The sequence below is a fragment of the Colletes latitarsis genome, chromosome 11 (assembly GCF_051014445.1).
Source record: "Colletes latitarsis isolate SP2378_abdomen chromosome 11, iyColLati1, whole genome shotgun sequence".
NCBI classification, from domain to species: Eukaryota; Metazoa; Arthropoda; class Insecta; order Hymenoptera; family Colletidae; genus Colletes; species Colletes latitarsis.
In genome coordinates, this window is record NC_135144.1 from 28,947,155 (window position 1) to 28,974,304 (window position 27,150).

The window sequence follows — 27,150 nt, forward strand, 5'->3', positions numbered from 1 at the left end:
TTCCATTGTTAAATACTTTGCATATCCTGTATATTCTGTACTTTTATTATAAAAATAAAAATGGATACTTTTATACATAGAATAAAAAAAATATACAGCCTGTGCATCCACCTTTCGATCTTACTAATATAATATTTTTTCCAATTGCCATATTAATTATTAATAGAACAAATAAATTTAAAGTTTCGATTCCGTCAACCAACCGTATTTTTGTTCCTTACGATCGGCCTGAGGATTTATCATAATATTTATTAGACTGGGACCATCGCTCACCTAGAAAAGATTATTCTGTCAGAATTTCTGGCTAACAGGTCCGGGCATTAAAATTAAAATTAATTGATTATTTCAAGCCTGGTTTGAAGCTTGAATTTGGCTTACCCGAAGAGAGGACCTTATTGCTTGTTGAATATCTTGCACGGTCGTGCAAAAATATCCTTTTCGACCAAACATCTCTATCATTTTCTCGTAATGCGTTTCAGCTGTTAAAGAATACGGTGGGGTCCTAAAAATGTTATTTATGTTAATTGGTATTTATTGTATACTTCGATAAACATTAGTTCGAATGTTGTAAAATCTTACACTTGCGTTGGTTCCCCCGAAGCTTGCAATTGCCTGAACGTTTCAGTGTCTAAGCCACTGTAGATACCGTTATTGTTTACGATAATAATAATTATAGGCAGTTTGTACCTGAAACATTGAGAATTATATGAGTGAACTTATTAGACATTTATCGATTTTAATTACCTAAACATCGTTTCAATTTCCATGCCAGAAAATCCAAAAGCACTGTCTCCCTCCACGCAAAATACTCTTTTCCCGGGTGCACTGTTTTTGCAATAAAGAGCGGCTGCGATGGCGAAACCTAAACCCACACCCATGGTTCCAAAGGTACCTGCATCTAATCTGTGACGGGGCTCGTTATTTAATAATATCGTTTTTCCAATATCCATTGTATTCGCTCCCTCCGAACAAATGATAGAATCTAAAACATGTCGATATATTTTTATAATTTTTTTTTTCTACTATTCATGGTTAAAGTGGAGTATACAGGATGTAAACTAAACAACTGCCAACCTGGTGGAATAATATCTTGAATTTGTTTGAAAACAGCGTAGTAATTTAGGGGCACGGAAACATCCATGGACATTCTCTGCGGAAAGAGAGAACGGTTAGTCGACAGTTAGTCATATCGAAATATAATACTTACTTGGACTACTGCTTTATTTTTATTTGCTTTAGCTAAAAGGTCTCTCCACCATGGATTATTCCCATCGACGAACCATTTGCGAGCTTTCAAAACATTAACAAGACAATCGACAGCCGTGGATACGTCAGATTGAATCGCAACCGCAGAAGGGACAGAATTGTGTAATTCTTCCGGGCACAGGTCCACCTACGACACAATCGTCGAGTTTACAAATTTCGAAAACGGTCTTCGACCCGCTGACGATTGAAATAAATGACTCGTTCATATTTGCTGAATATATGGTACCTGTATCACTTTAACGTTATCTTGGAAACGCGGTGGCCGACCAAAGTGTAACATCCAATTCAACCTGGCGCCTAGTAATAAAACAACGTCGCTCTGTTGCAACGCGAAGGTTCTCGCGCTGGAAACGCACCGTTCATCCGTATCTGGAACGACGCCCTTTCCCATTGGAGTCGGTAGGAAAGGTATACCCGTTGAATATACAAGATCGCGAATTTCTTTTTCTGCTCTGCCATAAGCGGCCCCTGCAAAATAATTTTGAATCTAATATTTCCGATTTTTTAGATCGATACCAGGGACATGTAAAATCTACAGTAAGAATTGTCGATCACCTTTCCCGACGATCAGCAGCGGTCTTCTTGCTCGCATGAGCAAGTTGGCTGCTTGTTGGACCAATTGTTGATCTGGAAATATCAGTGGCGGCGGTGGGCAAGGCGCCACTTTGTATATTTTATTCTCGTCGACCGACTGAGTCAACAAAGTGGCCGGCAAGTCCAAGTATACGGCGCCTGAAAGTAACATCGGCGACTAATTGTAAAATATTGTATATTCTCGTGGCGTATTGTATGAAATAAATATACCTGGTCGACCGTAAGTGGAGAGTCGAACGGCCTTTTCTACGTGGAGCGGTATGACTGTTGCCTGGGGTGGTCTCGCTGCATATTTACAATAGGGTTTGCTGGATTCTACCTGCGCCCATTCCTGAAAACCACCAATACCCTCGTGATCCTGGGCACACGATCCGCCAAGTACTATGACCGGCCTGTACGAAAATGTACACATAATTAATTTTAGTAACAATGGTCGTTGGATTTTTCCTGCTTTTAAATATTTAAAAGGAGGGATTAGATATATATTTCTTATACAGGGTGTTCGGCCACCTCTGCGAAAAATTTTAATGGGGGATTCTGGAGGCCAAAATAAGACGAAAATCAAGAATACCAATTTGTTGATGGAGGCTTCGTTAAAAAGTTGTTAACGTTTAAAATTTCAGCACCTACTTCAATTTTTTTCTCGAAAGTGGGTAGGATTTCGGGGATATGTGTATTCACCAAAAATGATTGTAATTGACCCCTTCAACTAAAAATAATTTTTTTAGGACGATTTGAAACTTTATAATTTTGTTGAAAAATTTGTCTACCTACTCGAATTTTTTTCTCGAAAATGCGTAGGATTTCGGGGGTATGTCTATTCACCAAAAATGATTGAAATTGACCCCCGCAAGCGAAAATAATTTTTCCAGAACGATTTGAAATTTTTTTTTTTCGTCGAAAAATTTCAGCACCTACTTCAATTTTTTTCTCGAAAGTGGGTAGGATTTCGGGGATATGTGTATTCACCAAAAATGATTGTAATTGACCCCTTCCACTAAAAATAATTTTTTTAAGACGATTTGAAACTTTACAATTTTGTTGAAAAATTTGTCTACCTACTCGAATTTTTTTCTCGAAAATGCGTAGGATTTCGGGGGTATGTCTATTCACCAAAAATGATTGAAATTGACCCCCGCAAGCGAAAATAATTTTTCCAGAACGATTTGAAATTTTTTTTTTTCGTCGAAAAATTTCAGCACCTACTTCAATTTTTTTCTCGAAAGTGGGTAGGATTTCGGGGATATGTGTATTCACCAAAAATGATTGTAATTGGCCCCTTCAACTAAAAATAATTTTTTTAGGACGATTTGAAACTTTATAATTTTGTTGAAAAATTTGTCTACCTACTCGAATTTTTTTCTCGAAAATGCGTAGGATTTCGGGGGTATGTCTATTCACTAAAAATGATTGAAATTGACCCCCGCAAGCGAAAATAATTTTTCCAGAACGATTTGAAATTTTTTTTTTTCGTCGAAAAATTTCAGCACTTACTTCAATTTTTATCTCGAAAGTGGGTAGGATTTCGGGGGTATGTGTATTCACCAAAAATGATTGTAATTGACCCCTTCAACTAAAAATAATTTTTTTAGGACGATTTGAAAATTTTAAATTTAATTGTTAATAACTTTTTAACGAAGCCTCCATCAACAAATTGGTATTCTTGATTTTCGTCTCATTTTGGCCTCTAGAATTCCCCATTAAAATTTTTCCCAGGGTTGGCCGAACCTATTGGACACTAATGTTTATTATTAACAATACCCGCCATCGATAAAACAGTGATTCATTGGTTATAATTATTAATATCTCTAATTAAAATCCACTTCCCATGGTGTTTAATGAATTTCTGTTTCCTCTTGATGCTTCTTCATCTTTTAACACGGTTACTGCGCGACATGTTTACATAATCATTATCTAACTTACATGCTATGTATCTTCTTTGATAATATGGCACAATGAATGCGAGCCGGATTACGTAATCGATCATAATAGTTTGATATAAGATTACCATGAGATGAAAGATAAGTATGCGCGTATAAAAACATTAAAATCTATCTGTGATAATGTAACAATTATAAATGTCTCTAATGCGTTGTGCTAATAATTTTTCAGTAATGCAAATACTGCACAATATTTATAATTCTTGCAACTAAAATAACGCAAACAGGTGATCCGAACGACGCTCACCAGCAATTCGTTTGGGCATTGGCCATACCACCGATGACGTGAAGCAATCCCGGCCCAGAGACGCATAAAACCGCCGCTGGTTTTCCTAATTAAAAAAATAACATTAAATTCTTAATAATCTTTATTTAATCGTTCATTTGTTGTAGTCAGGTGACATTTCTATTCCGTAGTGCTTTACAAGTCGTAGCGTTAAAATTATTAAAATTTATTATCAGAATTTTCGTTCGATTCAGAGATACATAATTTATGATTTTCCCTGCTTACTGGTCAGGTAGCCATAAGCCTGCGCGGCGTAGCACGCGGCTTGTTCGTTCCTAAATCCAAGATACTGAATACCTACAGCTTGCATACATATGGCCAAGTCGATCACAGGGTGTCCCATAATCCCGAATGTATACTCGACATTCTGTTTCAATGAAAAAAAATTTTAAATAAAATTATTGTTTTTTTAAATCATTCCATGCTTACAGGGAGAGGTCGCACCAACGGGGTCACCCATTTTATTAAAACATTCGACCATTTTATTCTGGTGATTCTGGAGCAAAAATAAGCACACGCATATCGGAGCTTTTTTGCCAATGTTCACTATTCACGTAGATATTTAACATTTAATTTTTGTATCTTTGTATACAAAGTAATGCAAAATAAAAATTATTAAATTTTTCATAATATTGTATTTATGAAAGTATTGTCAATGGATTGACAAGATTTTTCCAGTGAAAATAAATCCAAACACGACCCTATTCGGACTATTTTTAATTATACATTATTACAATAATCTCTGAATCGCTTAAACCATGTATTATTAAAAATAGCCCAAATCGTGTTGTATTTATAATTTTAATCAGGAAGACCTCCCATATCTATCTTTAGTACTCTCATAAAGAAATAATGACTGATACACAAATTTTTGAAATTAAAATGTTTCTTGCTTCTACATTTGTTTCTGTAAATTTAAAATAATAAAGGAGTGATAATATAGTATTGTTAGTGCACAAGATGCACGCATTCATTAGGGTAGCATGATCAAGGAGAAAGTTCACTGAATGCGATAAGCACGGCAAAAGAAAGCAAAAAAAAAGTGCAGTATCTAATGCTATCGCAAAACATAACATTACACGTTACACGTGTATTGTTATTGTCTGCGGTTATTAAATGGCAGCAACAAATCAATTTTCCGTGTCATTGGAAGACTAGTTGTATCGTTCGAAATACTTAACTCTAAATAATATTATTTATCAAGAAAGTTACTGCGACGCTGCGAGTAAAGTAATGTATCTCGAGTCGCGGGAGAAATAAGAGACGACGTTGGGTGCTCGCGGTTTAAACCGAATCATAATAATTTACCGATCGACAGTAAACCAGGAACGTGAATCGAACGAGATAAAGTAGCAAATTCGATCGATCGAAAACAGGATGTTCCGTCACGAAGAGGAGCGACTTCCGCTTGTACAGCGGAAAAAGAAACGTGAGTGTTGTTACTCTTTGTTACGTTACTAACTTTCGAATAACTTTTTGTCGAAATTCAATGGATTCCAAACGAATAAGTCGATTATTAAATAGATATATATGTACACCGATTTATACGAGGAAAATAAGTTACAAAATTGTCTATCTTATTATATCCAATGAAAGTTTTCCTTCGTTTACGTCTTGCACGAAATTTCAGTAGTTCGTGGTTCAGATTCCAAAATGGAGGTCATAAATGTTTTGGGATTTCCGATCTTTTCATACCTGGTAGGTACGTCAGGTACGCGATTTAATTTGAAAGCTTAATTATATTTGTCAGTTATTAAACACTTGGAAGTGTCTTTTTGAAGCAAACATAATAGATGAATCTCTTTATTGGAGAAAAATTATTTCCTTTATGCTTGAAACTAATAAACCTTTCGTACTGTGATATTGATTGCTCAAACTGCAGTACTCTTGTTATATTACTAGCCTTGCAGCTGATAAGATAATCCTGTAGGTATGTAAGTATAACGTAGTACGAACAAGTGGAATTTTTTAAAAATTATGTAAACAGCGAGGAATATTTACAATAAATACATAATGGTTTAGAGAATAAACGCTTCGATAAGAATAAACGGACAGATAAATGTATTGTGTTGGCAGATATGCGTGTCACATAACCTTAAAAGTAACATTCCGGTTTCGATCGTGTAAAAACGAAAGGAAGAAAGTAGACGCGGAGAAATGAGGAAAACCGAGAAAAATCTAGTACCTGTTCCTTCAAGGCTTCTGCAACAATCTGATTACCGTTCTTCATGTTTCACTTATTGTTAACCAACAACACGCACAGAATGTCACGCTCGTGTCAACTGTCACGAGTAAACTGTTCGCAATACGTGGATGCACAATTCCATTTACCGTTTGAACTTTGGAACCTTTGGCAAAAATATATCGCGAATCCCTATGAAATTTATTTTGCAATTCATGAACTGTCGTATCGGAATACAAATATAATAATGATTAAAAAAAAAAGTCGCTTTGCAATCATACCGAGTACATGTTATCGCGTTAATTTCACAATAACCTTGCTATACATGTACAGTGTATTTATGAATACTTTATTTAGGTACAGTCTTTTTGAAAACTGAGATGACGTGTGATGGAATTTGAAGTACTTCGAATCGGTTCGAATTTATACATACAGGGTGTTCGGCTACACGTGGGAAAAATTTTAATGGGGAATTCTAGAGGCCAAAATGAAACGAAAATCAAGAATACCAATTTGTTGATGGAGGCTTCGTTAAAAAGTTTTATTAACAATTGAATTCAAAAATTTCAAATCGTTCTGGAAAAATTATATTCGGTTGCGGGGGTCAATTACAATCATTTTTGGTGAATACACATACCTTCGAATTTCTACCCACTTTCGAGAAAAAAAATCGAGAAAGTACTGAAATTTTCAGACGAAATTAAAAAATTTCAAATTATACTAAAAAAAATATTTTCGGTTGCGGGGATCAATTACAATCATTTTTGGTCATTACACATACCCCCGAAATCCTACGCATTTTCGAGAAAAAAATTCCTTACCGAAAATCTAATTAGGTGACTGACAAAAAAAAAAAAATTTCAAATCGTTCTGGAAAAATTATTTTCGGTTGCGGGGGTCAATTGCAATCATTTTTGGTCATTAGACATACCCTAGAAATCCTACCCATTTTCGAGAAAAAAATTCGAGAAGGTGTAAAATTTTTCGACAAAATTAAAAAATTTCAAATCGTTCTGGAAAAATTATTTTCGATTGCAGGGGTCAATTACAATCATTTTTGGTGAATAGACATACCCCCGAAATCCTGCACATTTTCGAGAAAAAAATTCAGTACGAGCGGAACTTTAAATGTTAATAACTTTTTAACGAAGCCTTCATCAACAAATTGGTATTCTTGATTTTCGTCTTATTTTGGCCTCTAGAATCCCCCATTAAAATTTTTCCCAGGTGTGGCTGAGCACCCTGTATGTGGCGAAAAATTCGAATTAAGCTTAGAACTCTAGAAAGGAGACTGTTGAATCAAATTTTACTATTAAATAAATAACGGAAGTATACACTATGCAGCTTCGATGTATATTACTATATTACACATTATAAATACAATGTTACTTTGAAGTAATGAAAACATATAATCTTGTCGATTTACTTTCCAAGGGGACTGTGTGTCAAAATTTCATAACTGAGGTCCACAGGCCCCTGAGAGTCCACGACTTCTCCAAAGATAAAAAAAGAAGTATATTATGTAGTGGAATAAAAATTCTTTCCGTGGCACCTTATTTGAAATAACGATTAAAAAACATTTGTCAGTTTGGAGCGATTGAAATTTCGGTGATAGGCTGTTTTAATAATAAAATGATGAAACATATCCACGACTGATAGTAAATAATCATTTTTTACCTGAAGTTATCATAAAAATAGCATACAAGTAACGCTGGACAAAACGAGTTAATATGTATATACCCACTTTGCCTTCCATTATTTCTGTTATGTAACTTACTATCAATTTGGACTGTCATTATCATGTACGGTATTGCGATACTGTATCATGAATAAAAATATCAGTAACTTCCAATACAGGGGACAAAACCCATATATTGTAAAAACGATATACATATATCGTTGATTATTTTCTAATTTCACTTGCGTAGTCTTAGTACCCAACCCTTGTCATAAGTGTCATTTTATATCAAATTCTTCAGTTTAATGTTAGAAATGTAAACAGTCGAATACTTTTGTGTACGATTGTACGTCTGTTAAGTTTCGATAATAAACGCCGAGGAACCGTGGTTTTACTGCACCCGAGGACACGCTGACACTCGGCCAGGCCAATGCTGGAAATTCCCTTCTGTATTAGCAGTACGTACCTGCAAAGGATAACGGAGTCCCGAATTACTGATTTACAGGATACTCGAAGTACGACAAATTCGAAGAAGTCGTGGACGTCGCCATTCCCCCCAATACGGACATTTATTCCCGCCGACACTCCTATTTTCGAAGTGCTTTATTCTTAATGCGCAAACCTTCGCACTTTCGTTTCAGGTAGAGAAGCTGTACGTATTATTCATTGCAGGGTGTGTTCGTATTGTATCATCGTCGAAGCTATATTATTCGGTACAGTAATTCTCAAATTTAATTAGCTACGAACAGCGTTAGGCGTTGATCGATTAGAATTTCCGATTCGACCTAACGATTAAAGAAATTAATCGTTGAAAAATCGACGATTTCGTTATTCGTTGATCGAAGAAGTCGAACGTTTATGTGGCAAGGCCTTTAGATTCCATTATTTCCCATATTTACAGAGCGTTTGCAAATAATCAAACCATTTAAGATATCGAGAATTTACAAGTTTTCGAGATGTCTAATAATTGTCAAGTTTTATCAACACTTTCGAGTTTATGTTCTCGACTTGCACGAAGTTTTGTAAAAAATGACTTCAAGCGCGATCACTAACCTACAAAACGCTGCAGCGTAACTTCAACAGCAAAGCCATGCACGTTAAACTTAAGGTCTAAAAGTAATGATGTGACTACTATGAGATACAAGCATGTTACAAAAGTATTCGAACGCCTAGAGATTAAAACTGGTTCAAATAATTGCCAACAACTTTAAAAAGAATGTTTTTCACAGAATATTTTTGTTTGCATCACTGTTTCATTATGTTAATGTCACGCACAATTTTGTTACAAATTGTAGTAGCTTCGATAGTGCTTTTCCGTTTGCCACATTTACATACCAGAAATAGGAAACATTTTCTGACAAATACAACGACAAAGTATTTTAGGTTAGAATACAAGTTGTAAGTAAAGAAGTAAGCGAAGATACTATCGGACATCCATGACAAGAAACCTAATCAACAGCTTATCCGAACTTTTTTGAACAATGTAGTTTTAAAAAATTGCAGAAACGTACTCAGATATCAGATTGCAGTCTTTAAGGGCGATAATCTGTCGTACAACATACGAACGCGTTTGATCACCGTAAAAGTTTGAACACTTAAATGTTCAATTTACTGGCACCTATCCAACAATTTTGTGAATTTATAATCACGAAAAAATTGTGAATTCTACTGTTAATTTTTAGCTTTCTCGAAAGTAATTTTTTAACTGGTTGAAAACGCCTAACCTAAACGACCAATTGAAAATAGAGAAGACTGATATACAATTGCACGGCGAACAAAATCATTCGTGTGCATCGTAGTTAAATTATGTAACACTAATTCTGAATCGTGATATAATAACAGAAAAATCGTAAATCATAAACGCAATCTTGTATGAATTTTAATCGTCGAATTAAGTACAAATCGATTTTTCTATTTTTGCCAATGGTGTCAGAAGGCTGCTTTTAAAATTTTTAATTGAATTAATCTTCCAAGTTTTAATCATATTTCTTCGATAACGTGCTATTAACAATATAATTTGCATTAACCATTATTTCCACAGTTATTTACATCTAAATTCAAAAATGTCAAAAGACACCTGTTGATCAATATGAGATATAAAACAGTCGTAGAAATAGTGTTGTTGCAAAACATGGGTCGTTGAAAACTTTATTACGTATTATTTTTTACGATACAGTGGAAATGCGAAAATTTTATTTAAATGCAAGCAGCGCTTTTAAGTTAATGAATATTTTACCTGTAAATTGGTCGTTTTAGTGGCCGGTGATATTACCTGACCTCGAAAGTACGTTCAGGTAGTTAGACCCCCATAGAACGCGTCGCACGCGGAAGGAACTGTCGATTTAGTCAAGCCGAGGGATTTTCTCTGAAAACTGCGCGGCGTTTATTGTCGAAGGGTACAGAATGGCCCTTGTGCATAATGCGACCTAACGGTTAAGGTGTATAATTATTTTTCAGCAGGACAGTCCGTGCAATTTCGAGGTGACCAGCAGATACCTGAGAAGTTTGAAAATAAATTCTAATATACAGGGTGTACAACCAACCCTGGGAAAAATTTTAATGGGGGATTCTAGAGGCCAAAATAAGACAAAAATCAAGAATACCAATTTGTTGATGGAGGCTTCGTTAAAAAGTTATTAACAATTAAATTCAAAAATTTCAAATCGTTCTGGAAAAATTATTTTCGGTTGCTGGGGTCAATTTCAATCATTTTTGGTGAATAGACATACCTCCGAAATCCTATCCACTTTCGAGAAAAAAAATCGAGAAGGTATGAAATTTTTCGACGGAAAAAAATTTCAAATCGTTTTGGAAAAATTATTTTCGATTGCGGAGGTCAATTACGATCATTTTTGGTCATTAGACATACCCTAGAAATCCTAACCATTTTCGAGAAAAAAATTCGAGACTGTGTGGAATTTTTCGACGAAAAAAAAAAATTTCAAATCGTTTTGGAAAAATTATTTTCGATTGCAGGGGTCAATTACGATCATTTTTGGTCATTAGACATACCCTAGAAATCCTAACCATTTTCGAGAAAAAAATTCGAGACTGTGTGGAATTTTTCGACGAAAAAAAAAAATTTCAAATCGTTTTGGAAAAATTATTTTCGATTGCGGGGGTCAATTACGATCATTTTTGGTGAATAGACATACCCCCGAAATCTTGCGCATTTTCGAGAAAAAAATTCAGTACGGACGGAACTTTAAACGTTAATAACTTTTTAACGAAGCCTTGAACAATAAATTTGTTTCTTGATTTTCGTCTTATTTTGGCCTCTAGTATCCCCCATGAAACATTTTACACATGATTTTACGCACGGCGTTTCTTTCACATTCCACGTCCTAATATCTCCCATACTTTATCGATACGAACAAATGTGTATCTATGCTGGAAAACATACTGCAAATCTAATGTTCAAAATTTTTCGTTACAATATAAGGTTAACCGTGTACCTTTAAGATTTGTATCGAACATAACCCTTCAAAAATGTATCGTTACAATGTAAGGTTAACCAAGTACTTTTAAGATTTTTAATATAAGGTTAAATGTTATCAAAATATTCATCATTTTAAGAAGGGGTTAACCTTGAAGGGGTTAACCAAGAATACGTCTGAATCTAGATGGGAATTATAACCTCTTCGCGCTCGAACATTACATAATAAAATAATATTTAATATGTAATTATCATTGTGTATTCAAACAAACACAAATTGAGTTTTATTTATAACAAGAGGAAGAGTAGTGATCATCCTTGAAGGGGTTAACCAAGAGTACGTCTGAATCTAGATGGGAATTATAACCTCTTCGCGCTCGAACATTGCATAATAAAATAATATTTAATATGTAATTGTCATCGTGTATTTAAACAAACACAAATTGAGTTTTATTTATAATAAGAGGAAGTGCAGTGATTTATTCATGAAATATTTTTCCAAGTTCGAAACAAAATTACTTGAAACTGAGAATGCATCGACGGTCGATGTAAGAGGTAGATTAAAGTTAACTCGTTTATTTTAATTCTTTCCACTTCCTGGCACGGATGTAATATGGGTACAGCTTCCGGTTTCAATTAACATTGCGAACGATGTTTACGAGTACAGAGACCGTGTTTTGGGTAACTGTACTCGATATCGATCAACGAAAGTTTACCAGTGGACATCGGAGAAAATCGATCGCGTTAATGTGCCGCGTATTCCAATCGACTTTTGCGTCGGGGGGGAAAAAAGATAAAAAAAAAACAACCTGGGAAAAAATGTAGAGAGGTGTTGCAACGATAATTAATTTTCGATTAAGGATGTAAGCACGTAGCTCGTTGGTAAACACTCGCGGTGGTTTGCGAGCTCCTCGGCGTAGGAGTTTCGTAATTGTGTAAAAGTCCGACATCGGAATTCCGTTGCGACTGCACGAATTTGTTGTGCGGTCTACGAATCGCGAAATTACGTAAAACAGCGGGCATTATTGAAAATTAAGGAAGCCGCATTCTGCGATGTCAAATCCAAAACTGCACGGAACAACGTACGACAATGGCGGACGACTGCGTCTCAACTTTTCTACGTTTACGTTAGACGCAGTCACTCACTGTATGTAGCATCGTACGCAGATTAAACGCTTTTATATTTCGTTTACAAGGCGCGATCAAACACTTTTAATCCCAGTAGAATAATTCCGAATGAATAAATTCGCTCCCAGTTTTAGTAACAAACTGAACATTACTAATCGTACAATCACAGATCTCTTCAACTTTTCATATGGTTATTGCAGTTTAATTACAATAGTACAAAACATTGTTACATACGTAGTATTGTCGGTAGTAGTAATTTAATTTGTAAGAAAATTATACACAGGAATTTTCTCAAATAAAATAACCTAAAAAAATATTTCAACATTCCTTCGATATTTTAACGCAAGTGTGACGAAATTTTTTTAAAACTACGGTGAAAATCGTGTATTCCATTCAACATGGTATACCCCCCAGGTAGGAACGGCGCGAACAAAACCCAAAATTTTGGCGTCCTTCTCTCGAAGAAGGGATGTACCTGGTGTCCCCACTCGGTCTCACCTGCCGACTCCTTAAATACGCAGGCTGGATGACCGATGTCATCAGTCAGTCCTTCAACCGATTCGGTTCTGTACCGCGTCCGAGTTATACCGGGTGTAATCGATCGTTGGCAGTTTTTTTTCCGGGGTTCCTGAGAAATGTTCTGAGGAACGTTCCGAACGTGAGAGTCTGGCGAGTGCCGCGAACTTCCTCGCCGAAACCGCAGAATGCACACGAAGTTATACAAGAAGTACTTTCCAAGTGAGTGAAGTATCCAGTTCTCTCTTTTTTTTCTGTTCAATTTCAAACGTTCTCGCGAAGTGAAATGATTCGTTCCGTCGACGACAGTGGCTCGAAACGATTAACGGTCGAGGTTCGTGTTTGTCGCGACGATTAGCGTGGTCCTCGGGATTCCCGGCATAGTTTTCGATTCGTGCCCGTTATTTAACCCTGTTACACCGACGATCGCGTTAGCACAGCTAATTCGAAGATTCGCCGTCGTTCCGACAAATTCGTTCCTATTCGGCCTCGTCGAGCTTCCCACGATCCACGTGTTTGTTTCTTTATCACTTTAACTTCCACACGTTCCGATGTTCCATCGATACCTGTTACCTACGTTGTAAACATTATCGTTCTACATTTAAGATAAACGTTATAACCGTCCGTTGCATAATTTGCCCGATCGGAAATTTGAAACTAGCAACTTCGCGTGAACATTGTCTGGTGGATCGTAGAAATTATTGAGAAATAATTATGTGTTTCGATGGACGAAGTAAAATTCGTGCGGTAAGAGGGTTAAGTCGGCGAAACGGTCGCGGCGAAAAACGTTTCGGCACGCTCTTCACGGCGGCGGCGGTTCTGTAAACAATAGCACGCTCTGGCGGTGGTTCGTAAATACGCGAACGGTCGAGAAAGTGGTCGAGAACTTTCTTTTGTAATCGCGCTGCGTCGTTACTAGCTGAGAGTAATAGCTCTATTTCGAAAGTTTCAAATAATAGAGTACCGACGTTGCACATTGAAATTCTCCTACGACACGAAATTGTGTCACGCATGGTTGGACGAGCTGTCCTTGATATTTACTTAATACTGTTCGTTATTTTCTAACACTCCGGTCCGAAAATGAAAGGAGCACGCGTTTGGCGTATCATCGCGCGACCGGCGAACGCGTCTTATCGGTCGAGCCCACCCACGTTGGCTAATAGCCAACAATTTAGTAATTTTTTCTTTCTCGTATCGGTATTTACCGAACTGTTCCCTGTTCATGCACTTCGAAAACAAAGAAATTATACAATTTCATAAAAACTCGAAAATTGTCGACCAAAAATTATTGTTAACGTATTTAACAGATATTGCTAAATGAAATAGAGAAAATTCTTTAGAATTGACAAGGAATATCTTTCGAGCCCTAAATAATTTCACGCTTCTACGAATTGAAACATTTTTGCCACACTTTCTCCCGTGTAATTATGCAAGAACCATTTTCTTCGTCCCACTACGAAAATTATTACTGTTTGAAGTTGTTGATTTACGTATATACATGTTTGCATTCATCGTTGTGACTTTATAAAGTGTTAAGAAACTATTATATTTTTAAAATTATTAAAAAAGTAGTTTATGGTTGAAGTTTAAAATTTAACTACCACTGAGAAGCGATATGATACTAGCCAGTTACTGATTATGAGTGCATGTTTAGTCCATTAAAAAGGAAAAATTTGCTAATAATACTTTATTAAATAAATTATAGTATGAGTAATGATGAATATGTCGCGATAGATTCTGAATTTCACAAAACTTTACTAGAGAAGATAATGAAGTACTTTATTTAATATTGTTCGACCACCACTGGGAAAAATTTTAATGCGAGATTCTAGAGGCCAAAATAAGATGAAAATCAAGAATACCAATTTATTGATGGAGGCTTCGTTAAGAAGTTATTAACAATTAAATTCAAAAATTTCCAATCGTTCTGGAAAAATTATTTTCGGTTGCGGGGGTTAATTACAATCATTTTTGGTGAATACACATAACCCCAAAATCTTGTGTATTTTCGAGAAAAAAATTCGAGAAGGTGTGAAATTTTTCGCCGGAAAAAAATTTTTTTAAATCGTTCTAAAAAAATTATTTTCGGTTATGGGGGTCAATTACAATCATTTTTGGTCATTAGACATACCCTAGAAATCCTACCCATTTTCGAGAAAAAAATTCGAGAATGTGTGAAATTTTTCGACGGGAAAAAAAAATTTCAAATCGTTCTGGAAAAATTATTTTCGGTTGTAGGGGTCAATTACAATCATTTTTGGTGAATAGACATACCCCCGAATTCCTGCCTACTTTCTAGAAAAAAATTCGAGAAGGTGTGAAATTTTAAACGTTAATAACTTTTTAACGAAGCCTCATTAAACAAATTGATATTCTTGATTTTTGTCTTATTTTGGCCTCTAGAATCCCCCATTAAAATTTTTCCCAGGGGTGGCCGAACACCTTTATCTTATAAAAATTTTCGGAAAAGTATATTTCGGTAAAGTCAATCGGTAATGAAAGAGAAGTCTGAAAATAGGCTTGGAAATCAGGGACGCAAATATCGAGTGATGGTGGTTGGCATGGTAATGTCATTTTCATTCCTTCTGTCAGTCATCAGCCAACAACCATACTCTGATACAATTTATTCGACGACCAATGTTTATTCTGCGGTCGATGCAGGAGAACGCCGCCGGCGTGTCGACATTTTTCACTGGTCCGAATTCTGTGATTTGGAAATTGTTAAGTAAGTCGATTGCACGAACAAGGCTCCGGTTTGTTCGTCTAAAACTGCCCTTGGTGATCATGATAATCGCAGAATAAAAAAATTTGGTAATGCATGTTAATAATTCTAAATCAACGTAGGAACATAATAATAATAAAAGCACGTTACTCTTTCAAGTTCACTCGCCTTACGTTGAAATACAATCTTTTCTGAAAAACCCGGATAAAGATATGTTAATTTAACCCTCCGTTTGCATAACGGGTCGTTTAAGTCCAGGCGAATATATCTACGTTTATTTTCTCTGAAACGATCGAGACCGTCTTTTTGCTCTTTCTATCTAAAAAGGCTCGAGTATGACTTGTACCTCAAAATAGAAACGCTAATAAGTGTCTTAGAATGTTTGCAGATTTTAGTAATGCCTATAAGAATAAAAAACCAAGCCTAGACTTAAAATACGTCGTCCGCGTTAGTGAAAATAGGTTATGCCGATGGAGGGTTAAAACAAAGTCGCTAAAACTGCAGATTCACCAACAAAATTTCGAAAATGAGGTTAGCCAGTTTGAAGTACAAAATGTCGTAATTTGACTAGCACTAAATCTCACGTGGATGCAACTTTGTTTGCAGAATGGATCCCGACGCGGTTGTTGATCGGCGTGATGATGTTCACGGCCTGTTGGACGAGCTACATGTGCCGTCTGCAGATGCCGATCCTGGTGGTCCCGATGATAAAGGCGGTTGCGGGTAACGCGACAGGTGGCGCATGCGCGCCCGAGCAGAATCGCGTGCGTCGCGCGATATCCTGGTTGGACCCGGTCGCCGATCTGGAGGACCACATCTTGAACGAACGGCTCCAAGCTGCCCAGAATTTCGAGCCTTCGGAGACGTTTAATGGTCGTTTCGCTCGCGAGGCGCCTTACTTGCGCGATGCTCGTCCCCACGATGCGCCGATAGAGCTTTTCAACGGTATGCCGTTCGACTGGCAACCGCAGGTTCGAGGGCAGCTGATAGCCGCCTACAGTTACGGGAACGTTCCTGGCAACTTCCTGGGTGGCCTTATGACTCTACGCTGGGGTGCCAAAAACTCAATCCTCTGGATGTCCCTGTTGGCCGCCATAGTGTCCCTGGTCAGCCCGATACTCGCGCAGGTTCACTGGGGAGTCCTGCTGTTCACGAGGATCGTGATAGGCCTCACCGGTGGTGTGACGTTCCCAGCGTGTCACTCGCTGGTCGCCCAATGGTCACCGCCCGACGAGAAGGCGCGGTTCGTTTGGTCGTTGCTCGGTGGCACCTTTGGAACCATCCTCACGTACCCCATGGTGGCGGGCATCGCGGAATCGTTGAACTGGGAAAGCGCGTGGTACATCCCGTCGTTGCTGATGTTCGTCTGGATAATTTTCTGGGCGATATTCGCCTACGACTCCCCCGCGGAACACCCTGGTATCTCGGACGAGGAGAAGAAGTACATTATCGAGTCAGTATTTTAGAAATCGTTATGCAAAGTAAGCAGGCAGGGGTATTCTCGAACGGATTGACTCCCACTTGTATACAGTATTTTTTTGGTAAGTGTATGCATGCAGCTCGAGACGTGCCGGTTGCGCGAAATCCGAGCCCCGTTTAATCTCTGTCGCCACAGAGAAGGATGGCGGCCGAAAGGCAAAGAGGGAATGAGAACAAGCATTCGAAGAAATTTAAATGCCACGCGAGGCGAGGGGCGTAAACGTCGCGATTTATTTATTTAGCGAAAAAATACTGTCCATTCGAACCAAGTTTCCGGCAAATAGTGCCGTTAAACAAGAATAAATAAATAAAATCTGTTGTTTCAGTTCGCAAGCGGGAACAGTGACGGCTAAGAAACCCACGTTGAAACAGACGCCGTTGAAGGAAATATTTACCTCGATTCCGTTCATCAGCCTGACTTTCTGCCACTTTGGCAACCTCTTCCTGCTGTTCTTCTATCAGAATTCAATGATGCTGTATTTAACGAAAGCTCTGGGGTTCCATTTGACCAAGGGAGGGGCGGCTGCAAGTTTGCCCTGGGCCGGGAGATTGTTCTTTGGGTTCTTTTTCAGCTGGGCCGGCGATACGATCAAGCGGAAGCAATTGGTCTCCGTCACCATACTTCGCAAGGGTGCTACTGTTTTCTGTGAGTTTTAAGTTCAGTTTCACTTGTGTCTTAATACAACATCATTAAAAAAGTTTCATAACTTTTCGTTCGTTATTTTCGTTTGCAGCTCATCTGATCCCTGGTATTTTTCTCATACTGGTCGGCTACGTGGGCTGCAGATTCGTCCTGGCGAACGTGTTTCTGGTGCTGGCGTTAGGCTTCAACGGGGCAGCCTCCATCTCCAATTTGTCCAACAATCAGGACCTGTCGCCAAACTTCGCTGGCTTTTTGTACGGTATCATGAACACGGTCGGTTGCGCATCCGGCATAATTATTTCACCGATGGTGGAGGAGATTGCTGGAAAATACGGGGTGAGTACATACTCCTTTCGCACTGAAAAAGTTTCTACATCCGCTTGTTGCTTTCCTTGCTTTGTTCGCACGAACTATGGTTCGTAACAGCGCGATGGCAATATCTGCGAAAATTGATACCTATCGGGAGGATTATAAACCATCGCCGCGTTTGTATTTTAATATAGAACATTGCATGTTGATATAATTGTAAATATTTTAGACAAAAAACAAAGATATAATGGTAGTAATATTAACAATATTAGAAACACAAAGGAAGCAAGTCTCTTGGATCTATGCAAAGCTTCCCAGAAACGATTTAATTTGTTGTTTTTGCGCGCGTTGACGCGTGCCGTCAGGTGTCATGTTACAGCTTGTCGCAGCTCGAAGGTGCTCTTGGCATACTCGAGACCTCAGTCCAACCTTGTACTCTGTTGCGTAACTCATAGTACGGGCAGTACTGGGGAATTGTGTATGCGATGCATCCGAAATTTTGCTCGTGCTCCTTTCGTGAAATCTTCCTTAGCCCGGTTGTGTGTCCCGTTTTCATCCGAGAAGAGCATATGTCTCATCCATTCAATATAAAACAGGGCCCCTGTTGTTCTTATTCCATCGACGAACGCGAATTTCACGCGTACAGCTAGTCACAAAATTTACACATAGAAGTATACTCATTAAAGGAACTTAATGATAACATCACGCGTATCTAAATATATTTATTGTTCTATGTACAGTAGAGAGGGCTTTATCGACTATACTATCGATATACTGTAAAGACTTTACGGTATAAATTTACAACAAAAACCGATGCAAAATAAAATAGTAGGTCTCGAAACATTAATGAAAAAAAAACGAAACCATTTTATTTCGATTATTGTATCCTTTCCGTAGTCGAACTTAAATAGTAGTATGACGAAGTTAAATATTAGGATTTACTGATTGCGGCAATCTTTCTCGGTGTATTTTATGAAACATGGGCTCAGTGCCAGTGTACAGTCAATTTGCGACTAGATGTATGTCGATGAGTCGTGTATTCACGATAAATAGGGACGAAACGTGCCCGGAGTACGCGTGTTCGGTAATTCTAGATGGACAGAGCGCTAATCGTAAACGTCAATAAGCGGCGAGCACGAACAACTGGCGGGAGAAGGTCTCTGCTAAGATCATCCGCACTCATGCTTATCCAGACTCACGTGGTGGTGACGACACGTGGGTACTTGCTCGTCTCTATATCGTCGCAAGTTGTATAGTACGAGAAGTACCTACAAGTTGAACCATCCCCCATCCACTCGCTTCCACAGTTGCATGCACACACCTAACATCCAACAGTTCCGCCACTGTCATCGTCATAACAGCACTGCACACGCTGTGCGGGTATGGGCGTCCTCGCAGCATTCAGTAATTCGTGTCCTTGTTGATGTGGCTCACGCTTTCTGGCACCCAAAAGCCGATCCTTTGCAACTTTTCATGTGTTCATTTTGTCCCTAATACAAACTATTTTTTACAAGCTGTAATTAATGCCATATAGCTATACGTATGTTAAACTTAATGGAGCATAATTATTATTGCGTATGTATAATAATAGTATTACAGTATACAATTTGCGTACATGTACATAATAACGCTAATATACGCTGTATGTACAGCGGAGATGGGAAAAGTTACTATCTAGAATATCATGAGTCTGATTAGTGTCGTTTGCATTTAAAAGAATCATAGTCGAAATTTTAATTTAATTTTAACTTTCATTTTCGTAACCAGAGTCATGACAGGGACTAGAATCGATTGCTTAGACGAAGAATGCACGTTTGCTGTCGACCAGCGAATTATTTTAGTTGATAATGCGTAATTGTTTGTAATGTTCGTTTTATAGAACCCTATAGAGAAATGGCAAATATTGTTCTGGATCGGCGCGGCTGTTTGTATAGTCTGTATGGTCATCTTCGTCCTCGGTGGTAGCGGAAACATACAGAAGTGGAACGAAATTCCAGCCGAAGAAACAGAAAGAGACCGCGCGAGAAATTAATTGCTTCGAAGAAAGCTTTTAAACGTTTTTTTATCGATGCTACGTTGCACAATTACGTGAAACAAGAGTGAAGACTAGAAGGAAAGGTTAGACTTGATAGAATTGTGAAGTAACCGATCGAACTTTTCCTCTTGCATAAATTACGGTGGGATCTATTACCAGACTATTTTAGTGAACAATTAACAAAGGATAGTCGTCTCGACGACAGCACATTGTATATACATATTTTACAAATTTATCGAACCCGCGTGTATTTTAATATTTTTCATAAGAGGACACGCGAAATTTATAGTACAAGACATTGTTCATGCGATTTCATATGACAAACATTGTATACCAAATAATATTCTTTATTTTCTATGTGATTTAGAATGTTGTATAATAAATAACTATGTGATACTTGAATGTTTCGTTATCGAATAAATACGTTTAAATCGAAATGGTGATCTTTGTGTGTATTTCCTGTTCATAGAGAGAATGTTCATTTTCCTGCAACTGTACACGAAATCGTTGATATAACAAAGAAAATAAAGTATTTATACGAACACTTAAAATGTTATCTGTGTTTTGAAATTGAAATATTTTCGACTAGTTCCGAATATGACGTTGTGTAAGAACGTCAGAGCTGTATTAGATGACTCATCTTCTTCAACCGGACATTATACTTCTGAGATCTCAGTTGTTAGGAAGATAATCAATCCAACAGATACGTTATACTGGTATTCTGTAATCTATAGGTAATGTTTCGTCTCTGTCGTTGGAAACTCGTTCGTAACATTTATAAAACAATAATATAATGCATATATGTTGAAAAATGCATTTTAACAGAACTAATTTTTTTTTATTTCATTTAACTTTCCGTACACTTATTATCATAAATACTTTATTCGAAGCTGTTAAGTTTTACTCGATTCACTAATTGTTAAAACACTTAACTGGGGACGACGAGTTAATTCGCCATTGGGAAATGCCTTCCTGTTGCACGAATTAACTCGTCGCGATAGACTCGTCACGGCGAGTGCAGAATTCCCAGTTAAAGGGGTTAATCATGTCTTACAACTACTTTTTTCAGTGACTTGTTCATCTGTGAAACAAAGAATCGCTCTCACAATGCGAAAAGAAACATACTAACTGTAACAGATTGCAGCCTAGTTTTAACGACGGTAAAGAAACATACTCCGCGCACACTTCATTCCGACCAAACGAGCGTACTCTTCGATTTCATCTTCTTCTTCTTTAGTGATAGTCGGTTTGATCAGGTCTTTGAAAATTCTGTAAGCCATTCTAACCTTGAGATGTATTATGCCTACCTGGGAACGAATGATTTGTTAGCTGAAACAGAGATCATGGGGCTTCCATTGCTATGGATACGCATATAAAGATTGTTCTATACCTCGTTAATATTAACAATGCCATCTTCGTCGATGGCATCAATGTCGTCGTTCAGTCTGCTGTATTTCTCTTTGTCCAATTTCGGTAGGCAATGTTCTACGTCGAACCACGCGTACGTTTCGGGGCACAAGAGCTTCGATGGTTTCATCCGTGTTTTATACCGCATTTTCGGACAAGTGTGTATATAAAATCCCATATAATAATATTTCAAATTTTCTGCCGATCGATTCAGTTCCCTCGTCAAGCAAACCTCTCTTAAAGAACTAAACGAGATATACAATAATTCCGGATACAGATGACACTCTAATTAATCTCAAGTCGTTCTTCCCCCTAAATAGTACCAACCTAAATGTTCCAAGGGAGAGATGAGCATACGCTGGATCGTAAAAAAAATAAACGCTCGAAATGCACGCTGGCAAGATATCTATCACTCCGACGGCTATCAGCTCATTGTCTAACCAATACTGTTCGTGGAAGGTACCGTATCCGGTGGGTGGGCCGTCGTTTGGTTTCCATTGCTTGAAAATTACAAACGTCTTTAATCGCGTGTATCTTAAAATTTATCCAATTTCAGCGAAAAAAAAGTGACTATGCAAGAAAAAGAAAAAAAAAAAAAAAAGATTACAATATCATACATAACTTTCGAAGCGTTTAATATTGGAACGATGTTTATTTATATTGTATACACAGAATGCGAACGGAACAGAGATCAGATTGAATACAAAGTGTACCTGTAAAGAATTTTTTGCAAGAAAGTTGAAGAATGACATTTTTTCGCATTCCTCCGGTGGATCTCCGTGGATGGCCATTTGATATTTTTTATAGAGATTTGCACTTTCGTCGAAAGTGCATTTGAACTCGTTGGTCATTACTTCCACCAATTTTATCTGACGAATTTATAAGAATACTTGTAAGAAAATAAATTCACAATACTCGAGATAATTTCTGCGCAGAACAGACGGTTTTAACGGTTACAGACGCGCAAATACAGGGTGTTCGGCCACCTTTGGGAATAATTTTAATGGGAGATTCTAGAAGCCAAAATGAGACGAAAATCAAGAATACCAATTTGTTGATGGAGGCTTCGTTAAATAGTTATTAACAATTAAATTCAAAAATTTCAAATCATTCTGGAAAAATTATTTTCGGTTGCGGGGGTCAATTGCAATCATTTTTGGTGAATAGACATACCCCCGAAATCCTACCCACTTTCGAGATAAAAATTCGAAACTGGTGAAACTTTAAACGTTAACAACTTTTTAACGAAGCCTCCATCAATAAATCGGTATTCTTGATTTTCGTCTTATTTTGGCCTCTAGAATCCCCCATTAAAATTTTTTCCAGGTGTAGCCGAACACCTTGTATATTACGAAAACCATTTAAATAATATAATTAAAACATACACTGTATAAAGGGGTCCACTTTGCTCCAATCGTATACTACAGAGATTGTCATTTATTGTTGCTAAACGCTTTAGTATACAATAAAGCGTTTGGCAAGACATATGTCTGCGTTAAATACGAGTAAACATATTTCAGAAAAGAAAGCTTCGTTTCATACGTGTAAATGCACTTTTAAAAAGTTTTTAAAACGCTCCATAATCCGATTTTAGGAGGCCCGCTTCTAACAAATATACAAAACATGTATACAAACATAAGTAGATTCGAGAATTTACTATACAATTATGTATGATATTATGTATTAAAAGGAAATAGCAAAGAAAGTAATACAATTACTTTTAATACGTAAATATTTAACGAAGGTAAATCCCTAAAACCGTAGTAATTGTAAAATTACCTGTAAAGGCGATTTCACAAGAAATCTCGCATATCGTTCCTCTGTAACCTTCGCTGCTGGATCTCCGTGTACTATTGTTTGATATTTTTTATATAGTTCGTAAGATACTTTTGAAGTCTTTATGTATCCAGAGCTCATTGGCGAAGTTCTAACTAGTTTCAGCTTATAAAAGTCATAAATTTTAACATAAACTTATCCGAAAAATAACCAAATGAAACTATCTTCATAATGAAATACTGTAACTGAATCGGAGAAACAGAATAGAACACTGTAAACATTACACTATATTCGGAAGTACGAGTATAAATATACGAAGCAGCGTCGTGTTCCACCTATTTACTTTTTCGTCGCTATCCGAAACTAAGTTTTTTCTTTAAATGTAAATAAAAAAAAAAAAGAATTGGAGAAAAGAGGACCAACTTATGACGTATGCAACATTCGATGATATACGTACATAAAACAACTACGATATCCTACCTCTAATCTCTTTGTTCCACTCAACATCTCTTCGAATAATTCCTCTAAACTTTTAGCACGATTTTGTTGTTTGTTCTCTTTGAACATAGCGTCTATTTCGTCTTGAGTTTTTCCTTGGGCCAATAACTTCTTTTGTTTGCGCTCGATGCGCAGAAGCTTGGCTTTCTTGCAGGGCGCTCGAACAGAATTCATTTCTACCGATTCTACGCTTTGCGATATCGCGTGCGAATCTTCTTTATTACTTAACGCGCAAGGTAAACATTCCGAACGTTTCTGTTGAGTATCTGAATCGTTACACTTTTCTCCTTTGTCCGATACGACGGGCTGTACTGTTTTATTTACTTCCTCGTTAACAGACTTTGCATCCATTTCGTAAGCACATTCTTCCATTTCTCGAAGGTGTTTACTATAGTTAGGAAATTCTCCAATTTCTACGATAAAATGATTTCGAAAGTGACAACTGTACGCGCGTTAATATCGCGTATATCCTTACCTCTGATATCATCTTCGCTCGTATACATAGTGTCGTCCTTGTTCAATTCGTTTCTCAAAAATCTTCCCATTTTTTTCAGGATCTTCTTCTGAGATTTGGTAATTTTAAACTGAAGTGCTTCGCATCTATGGTAAATGTTTGTCGACACTATTATAGTAAAATTGGTAACGGTACAATATTTCTCAGTGTTACATATAATCATTATGCTTACTTTATGGTATATGTAAGACAACAGGTTTGATCCATGAGTGGTTTATAACAATAACAACCGCATCTTCTCCAACCTCTGTCTAATAAAGCTTGGTAATCTTCTACGGTTAACCTTTGCGCCCACATACCTAAAATATACAAAATATAGAATATAGTAAGTTTAATACTAGATTTACAGTCGTCGATTACACTTATTTTTATTGAACCCTCTTCTGTCGATAATTACATTAAAATGTGGCTTTTCTTTTAATCAAGATATACAGGATGTTCATATTATTATTAACCAACGATTTGTTTGAAAACTATTGTGATTAGAAAAAAATGAAGTACCACAAATTTTTATGGTTTTTTATGGCCAATAGGACAGTGTACATTAATTTTGCATATTTGGATAATTTTTCGAGAAACGAAATCAGATTCAAGATAAACTGTTAACAAACAATATTTGAGTTCTGTAACTTTAAATATAGAATCTGAAACCTGTAAAATTGACGGGATCCGTAAATTTAGTGTAAAATAACACTAATCGTCGGAACGTAACATTCGATAACAATAAAAATTGGGTGTGCATAAACTGTCATACGAGCTACATAACCTATCTACAGAAATTCAACAGTGACAATTTTACACGTAAAATAGCGTTACAATAATGTGTACTTACCATAACTACAGTTTGTATTAGGGCTTTTGCAATAACCACATCTGCCCTTTTCCTGTTCTGGATAATATTTAACAATACTAAACGATTGCCTCGACATTTTTTCTTCTTTTACGTACTTATATTACCATGTTGGTTTTATTAACTTATAATCATTGAATACGTCTTGTTGTTTATTTTGATTTCACAAATCTCGACACATTCTTCTACTTTCCATGTTAATGTTCCTCTCGACACTACGCGTGCATTGTATTTATAAATTTAACGGTCACATTCGCACTCGCGTTCTTTATCGATTTCCCAAAGTTATCGAAGCGCCGAACTCACGTACACGTGGCTCGTAAGGTAGTATATGCCCGCTATCCCCACCACTCCGTTAGACGCTACGGAAGTTCGTCGTTACTAATGTCGACGTCGATGCACTCGATTATGCCAGATCTAGCCAAACTGGTTACATTTCTTCTGTAAAGAACTGCCATTTTGCCAAATTTCATGTATCATTACATTATTCTCTGAATTTGTACGATACGTCGCTGATAACGATTAATAACATTCAAAATGCATACGATAAAACAACTTAACGTGCGTTTTCTTGAAACACAAACGAATATTAGTCATATGAATAGATATACATAGAGTTAAATATTATCATTGATGCGTGAAAAAATAAGTTGCAAACAAAACACGCTACTTAAATTTGCAAAATAGCGTATTTAAACATATATACATATATACATTATGTTTCTATTCTCTTGTGATTTTATTCGCCTGGAGTATTCTTGGTAGGAATAGAGAAAGAATTTAAGTGTAGCAATTAGTAATAACGATTACGGAGATTATTGCATAGAATGATTTCATCAAATTTTTGAAGGATTTAGGAGAAGGAAAAGATAATGTAGAAATAAACATGATTTTATTGTTTCTCTTGCAACGTCATTATTTATCTCAATTTTTAATTTTAATTCCAAACGGCAAAGTCGAAAAGTCGTATGCCTCATTTGTGATGGTATCACAGACGAAGTATACGAGTAGACCTTTCACCCAATGTATTTTTTCGGCCCATTGTTATGGAGCTCTAGAGCCCCATTACCATTTTCGGGTCAATCGCAACATTACCAACAGATTTAGAAATGAATTCAATCCCTGCATAGTCAACTCACATGTATTTACGCACACGTTACAACTGTCTGGTCATCAATGCTAATTCAGTGAATAGTTTCTCAACTGACGAGGACGCCAAAATCACTTCCGAATTTTTTACTCGGTATGGCAATTGTTCGAATTGATGTACGAAAAGACACGTATTAACAAAAATTAACGAATAGAAAATGAGTAATACTATAGATACGGAGGTTATACATAAGTGTCTTGATAAATCTAAAAATTGATTCATAACAGTGTTATCAGACGGCAGACCGGTGCCCAGAGTAAGCTTACTCCTCCATTTACGCACACCAATCCACAGCCATGTGTAGGTGAGCTTAGGTGCTTTGGACAGCTTCGGGAATTCAAGAAAGAAAGCGAATATGAGTCTTTCTTTCTTGCTTTCGAAACAGCTAAAATCCGATTTGTGTCTACCTGCATACGATTTTGAGTCTCAACTGCCCAGGCATTTTTATTTTCCAACTTATGTATACCTATTACACATAAACGAGGTAAAGAATTGACCTATCGCTAGTGGGATGAACGCTATCGCTGTACCATGAGTGCTTTATAACATGAGATACACTCGTCCAAAGTGGAACAAAATGTTAAAAAGATCATACATCAAATTGTAAGGGGATCTTCATAAGAAGGCTTTAATAGGTCGATGATCAACAATGACTAGCTTATGGTCACTGGTGGTCAACAGTGAGGTTGACATCAAGGTCAGCGAAGGTCCAGTGAAGATCTAGAAATGGTCAAGAGATGG

General features: G+C 37.0%; 3 protein-coding genes across 5 annotated transcripts; 1 reads left to right on the plus strand and 2 right to left on the minus strand.

Annotated features, from left to right (window-relative positions):
- Positions 1-13: 13 nt before the first annotated feature.
- Positions 14-6,473, minus strand: Hacl (2-hydroxyacyl-CoA lyase). The gene is made up of 12 exons (XM_076776429.1): positions 6,272-6,473; positions 4,312-4,453; positions 4,048-4,132; positions 2,071-2,252; positions 1,822-1,998; positions 1,493-1,734; positions 1,208-1,393; positions 1,075-1,150; positions 745-982; positions 580-687; positions 379-502; positions 14-273 (listed from the first exon to the last, which is right to left on the minus strand). The coding sequence occupies exons 1-12, from the start codon at positions 6,314-6,316 to the stop codon at positions 178-180; spliced, it is 1,701 nt and encodes a 566-aa protein (XP_076632544.1). The 5' UTR covers positions 6,317-6,473; the 3' UTR covers positions 14-177.
- LOC143347362 (putative inorganic phosphate cotransporter) lies at positions 5,354-20,651 on the plus strand. 2 transcript variants are annotated; one of them, XM_076776430.1, is made up of 5 exons: positions 5,354-5,515; positions 16,355-17,201; positions 17,554-17,873; positions 17,962-18,206; positions 20,059-20,651. In XM_076776430.1, exons 1-5 carry the CDS (start codon positions 5,464-5,466, stop codon positions 20,209-20,211), a joined length of 1,617 nt encoding a protein of 538 aa, XP_076632545.1. In that variant the 5' UTR covers positions 5,354-5,463; the 3' UTR covers positions 20,212-20,651. The 2 variants fall into 2 exon arrangements, with proteins under 2 accessions (XP_076632545.1, XP_076632546.1); XM_076776431.1 differs by lacking the exon at positions 5,354-5,515 and adding an exon at positions 13,021-13,248.
- Positions 19,725-25,632, minus strand: Ate1 (arginyltransferase 1). Of its 2 annotated transcripts, none has more exons than XM_076776432.1 (8): positions 25,242-25,632; positions 24,582-24,708; positions 24,371-24,495; positions 23,878-24,308; positions 23,401-23,562; positions 21,949-22,121; positions 21,605-21,866; positions 19,725-21,521 (listed from the first exon to the last, which is right to left on the minus strand). In XM_076776432.1, the coding sequence occupies exons 1-8, from the start codon at positions 25,336-25,338 to the stop codon at positions 21,366-21,368; spliced, it is 1,533 nt and encodes a 510-aa protein (XP_076632547.1). In that variant the 5' UTR covers positions 25,339-25,632; the 3' UTR covers positions 19,725-21,365. The 2 variants fall into 2 exon arrangements, with proteins under 2 accessions (XP_076632547.1, XP_076632548.1); XM_076776433.1 differs by lacking the exon at positions 23,401-23,562 and adding an exon at positions 22,335-22,490 and having other exon boundaries at positions 25,242-25,616.
- Positions 25,633-27,150: the final 1,518 nt, after the last annotated feature.

What these genes read in the sequence shown, in the direction of transcription:
- Hacl (XM_076776429.1), bottom strand. Translation starts at nt 6,316, where the DNA reads ATGAAGAACGGTAATCAGATTGTTGCAGAAGCCTTGAAGGAACAG. An exon ending in AATGCCCAAACGAATTGCTG is followed by an intron (nt 2,253 to 4,047) that starts GTGAGCGTCGTT and finishes ATTTTCGTACAG; the next exon opens with GCCGGTCATAGTACTTGGCG. An exon ending in AAAATAAAGCAGTAGTCCAA is followed by an intron (nt 1,151 to 1,207) that starts GTAAGTATTATA and finishes CTCTTTCCGCAG; the next exon opens with AGAATGTCCATGGATGTTTC.
- Ate1 (XM_076776432.1), bottom strand. Translation starts at nt 25,338, where the DNA reads ATGTCGAGGCAATCGTTTAGTATTGTTAAATATTATCCAGAACAGGAA. An exon ending in GTGGAACAAAGAGATTAGAG is followed by an intron (nt 23,563 to 23,877) that starts GTAGGATATCGT and finishes GACTTTTATAAG; the next exon opens with CTGAAACTAGTTAGAACTTC. An exon ending in CTCTCCCTTGGAACATTTAG is followed by an intron (nt 21,867 to 21,948) that starts GTTGGTACTATT and finishes TATCTCGTTTAG; the next exon opens with TTCTTTAAGAGAGGTTTGCT.
- LOC143347362 (XM_076776430.1), top strand. Translation starts at nt 5,464, where the DNA reads ATGTTCCGTCACGAAGAGGAGCGACTTCCGCTTGTACAGCGGAAAAAG. An exon ending in TGTACAGCGGAAAAAGAAAC is followed by an intron (nt 5,516 to 16,354) that starts GTGAGTGTTGTT and finishes CTTTGTTTGCAG; the next exon opens with AATGGATCCCGACGCGGTTG. An exon ending in GAGAAGAAGTACATTATCGA is followed by an intron (nt 17,202 to 17,553) that starts GTCAGTATTTTA and finishes CTGTTGTTTCAG; the next exon opens with TTCGCAAGCGGGAACAGTGA.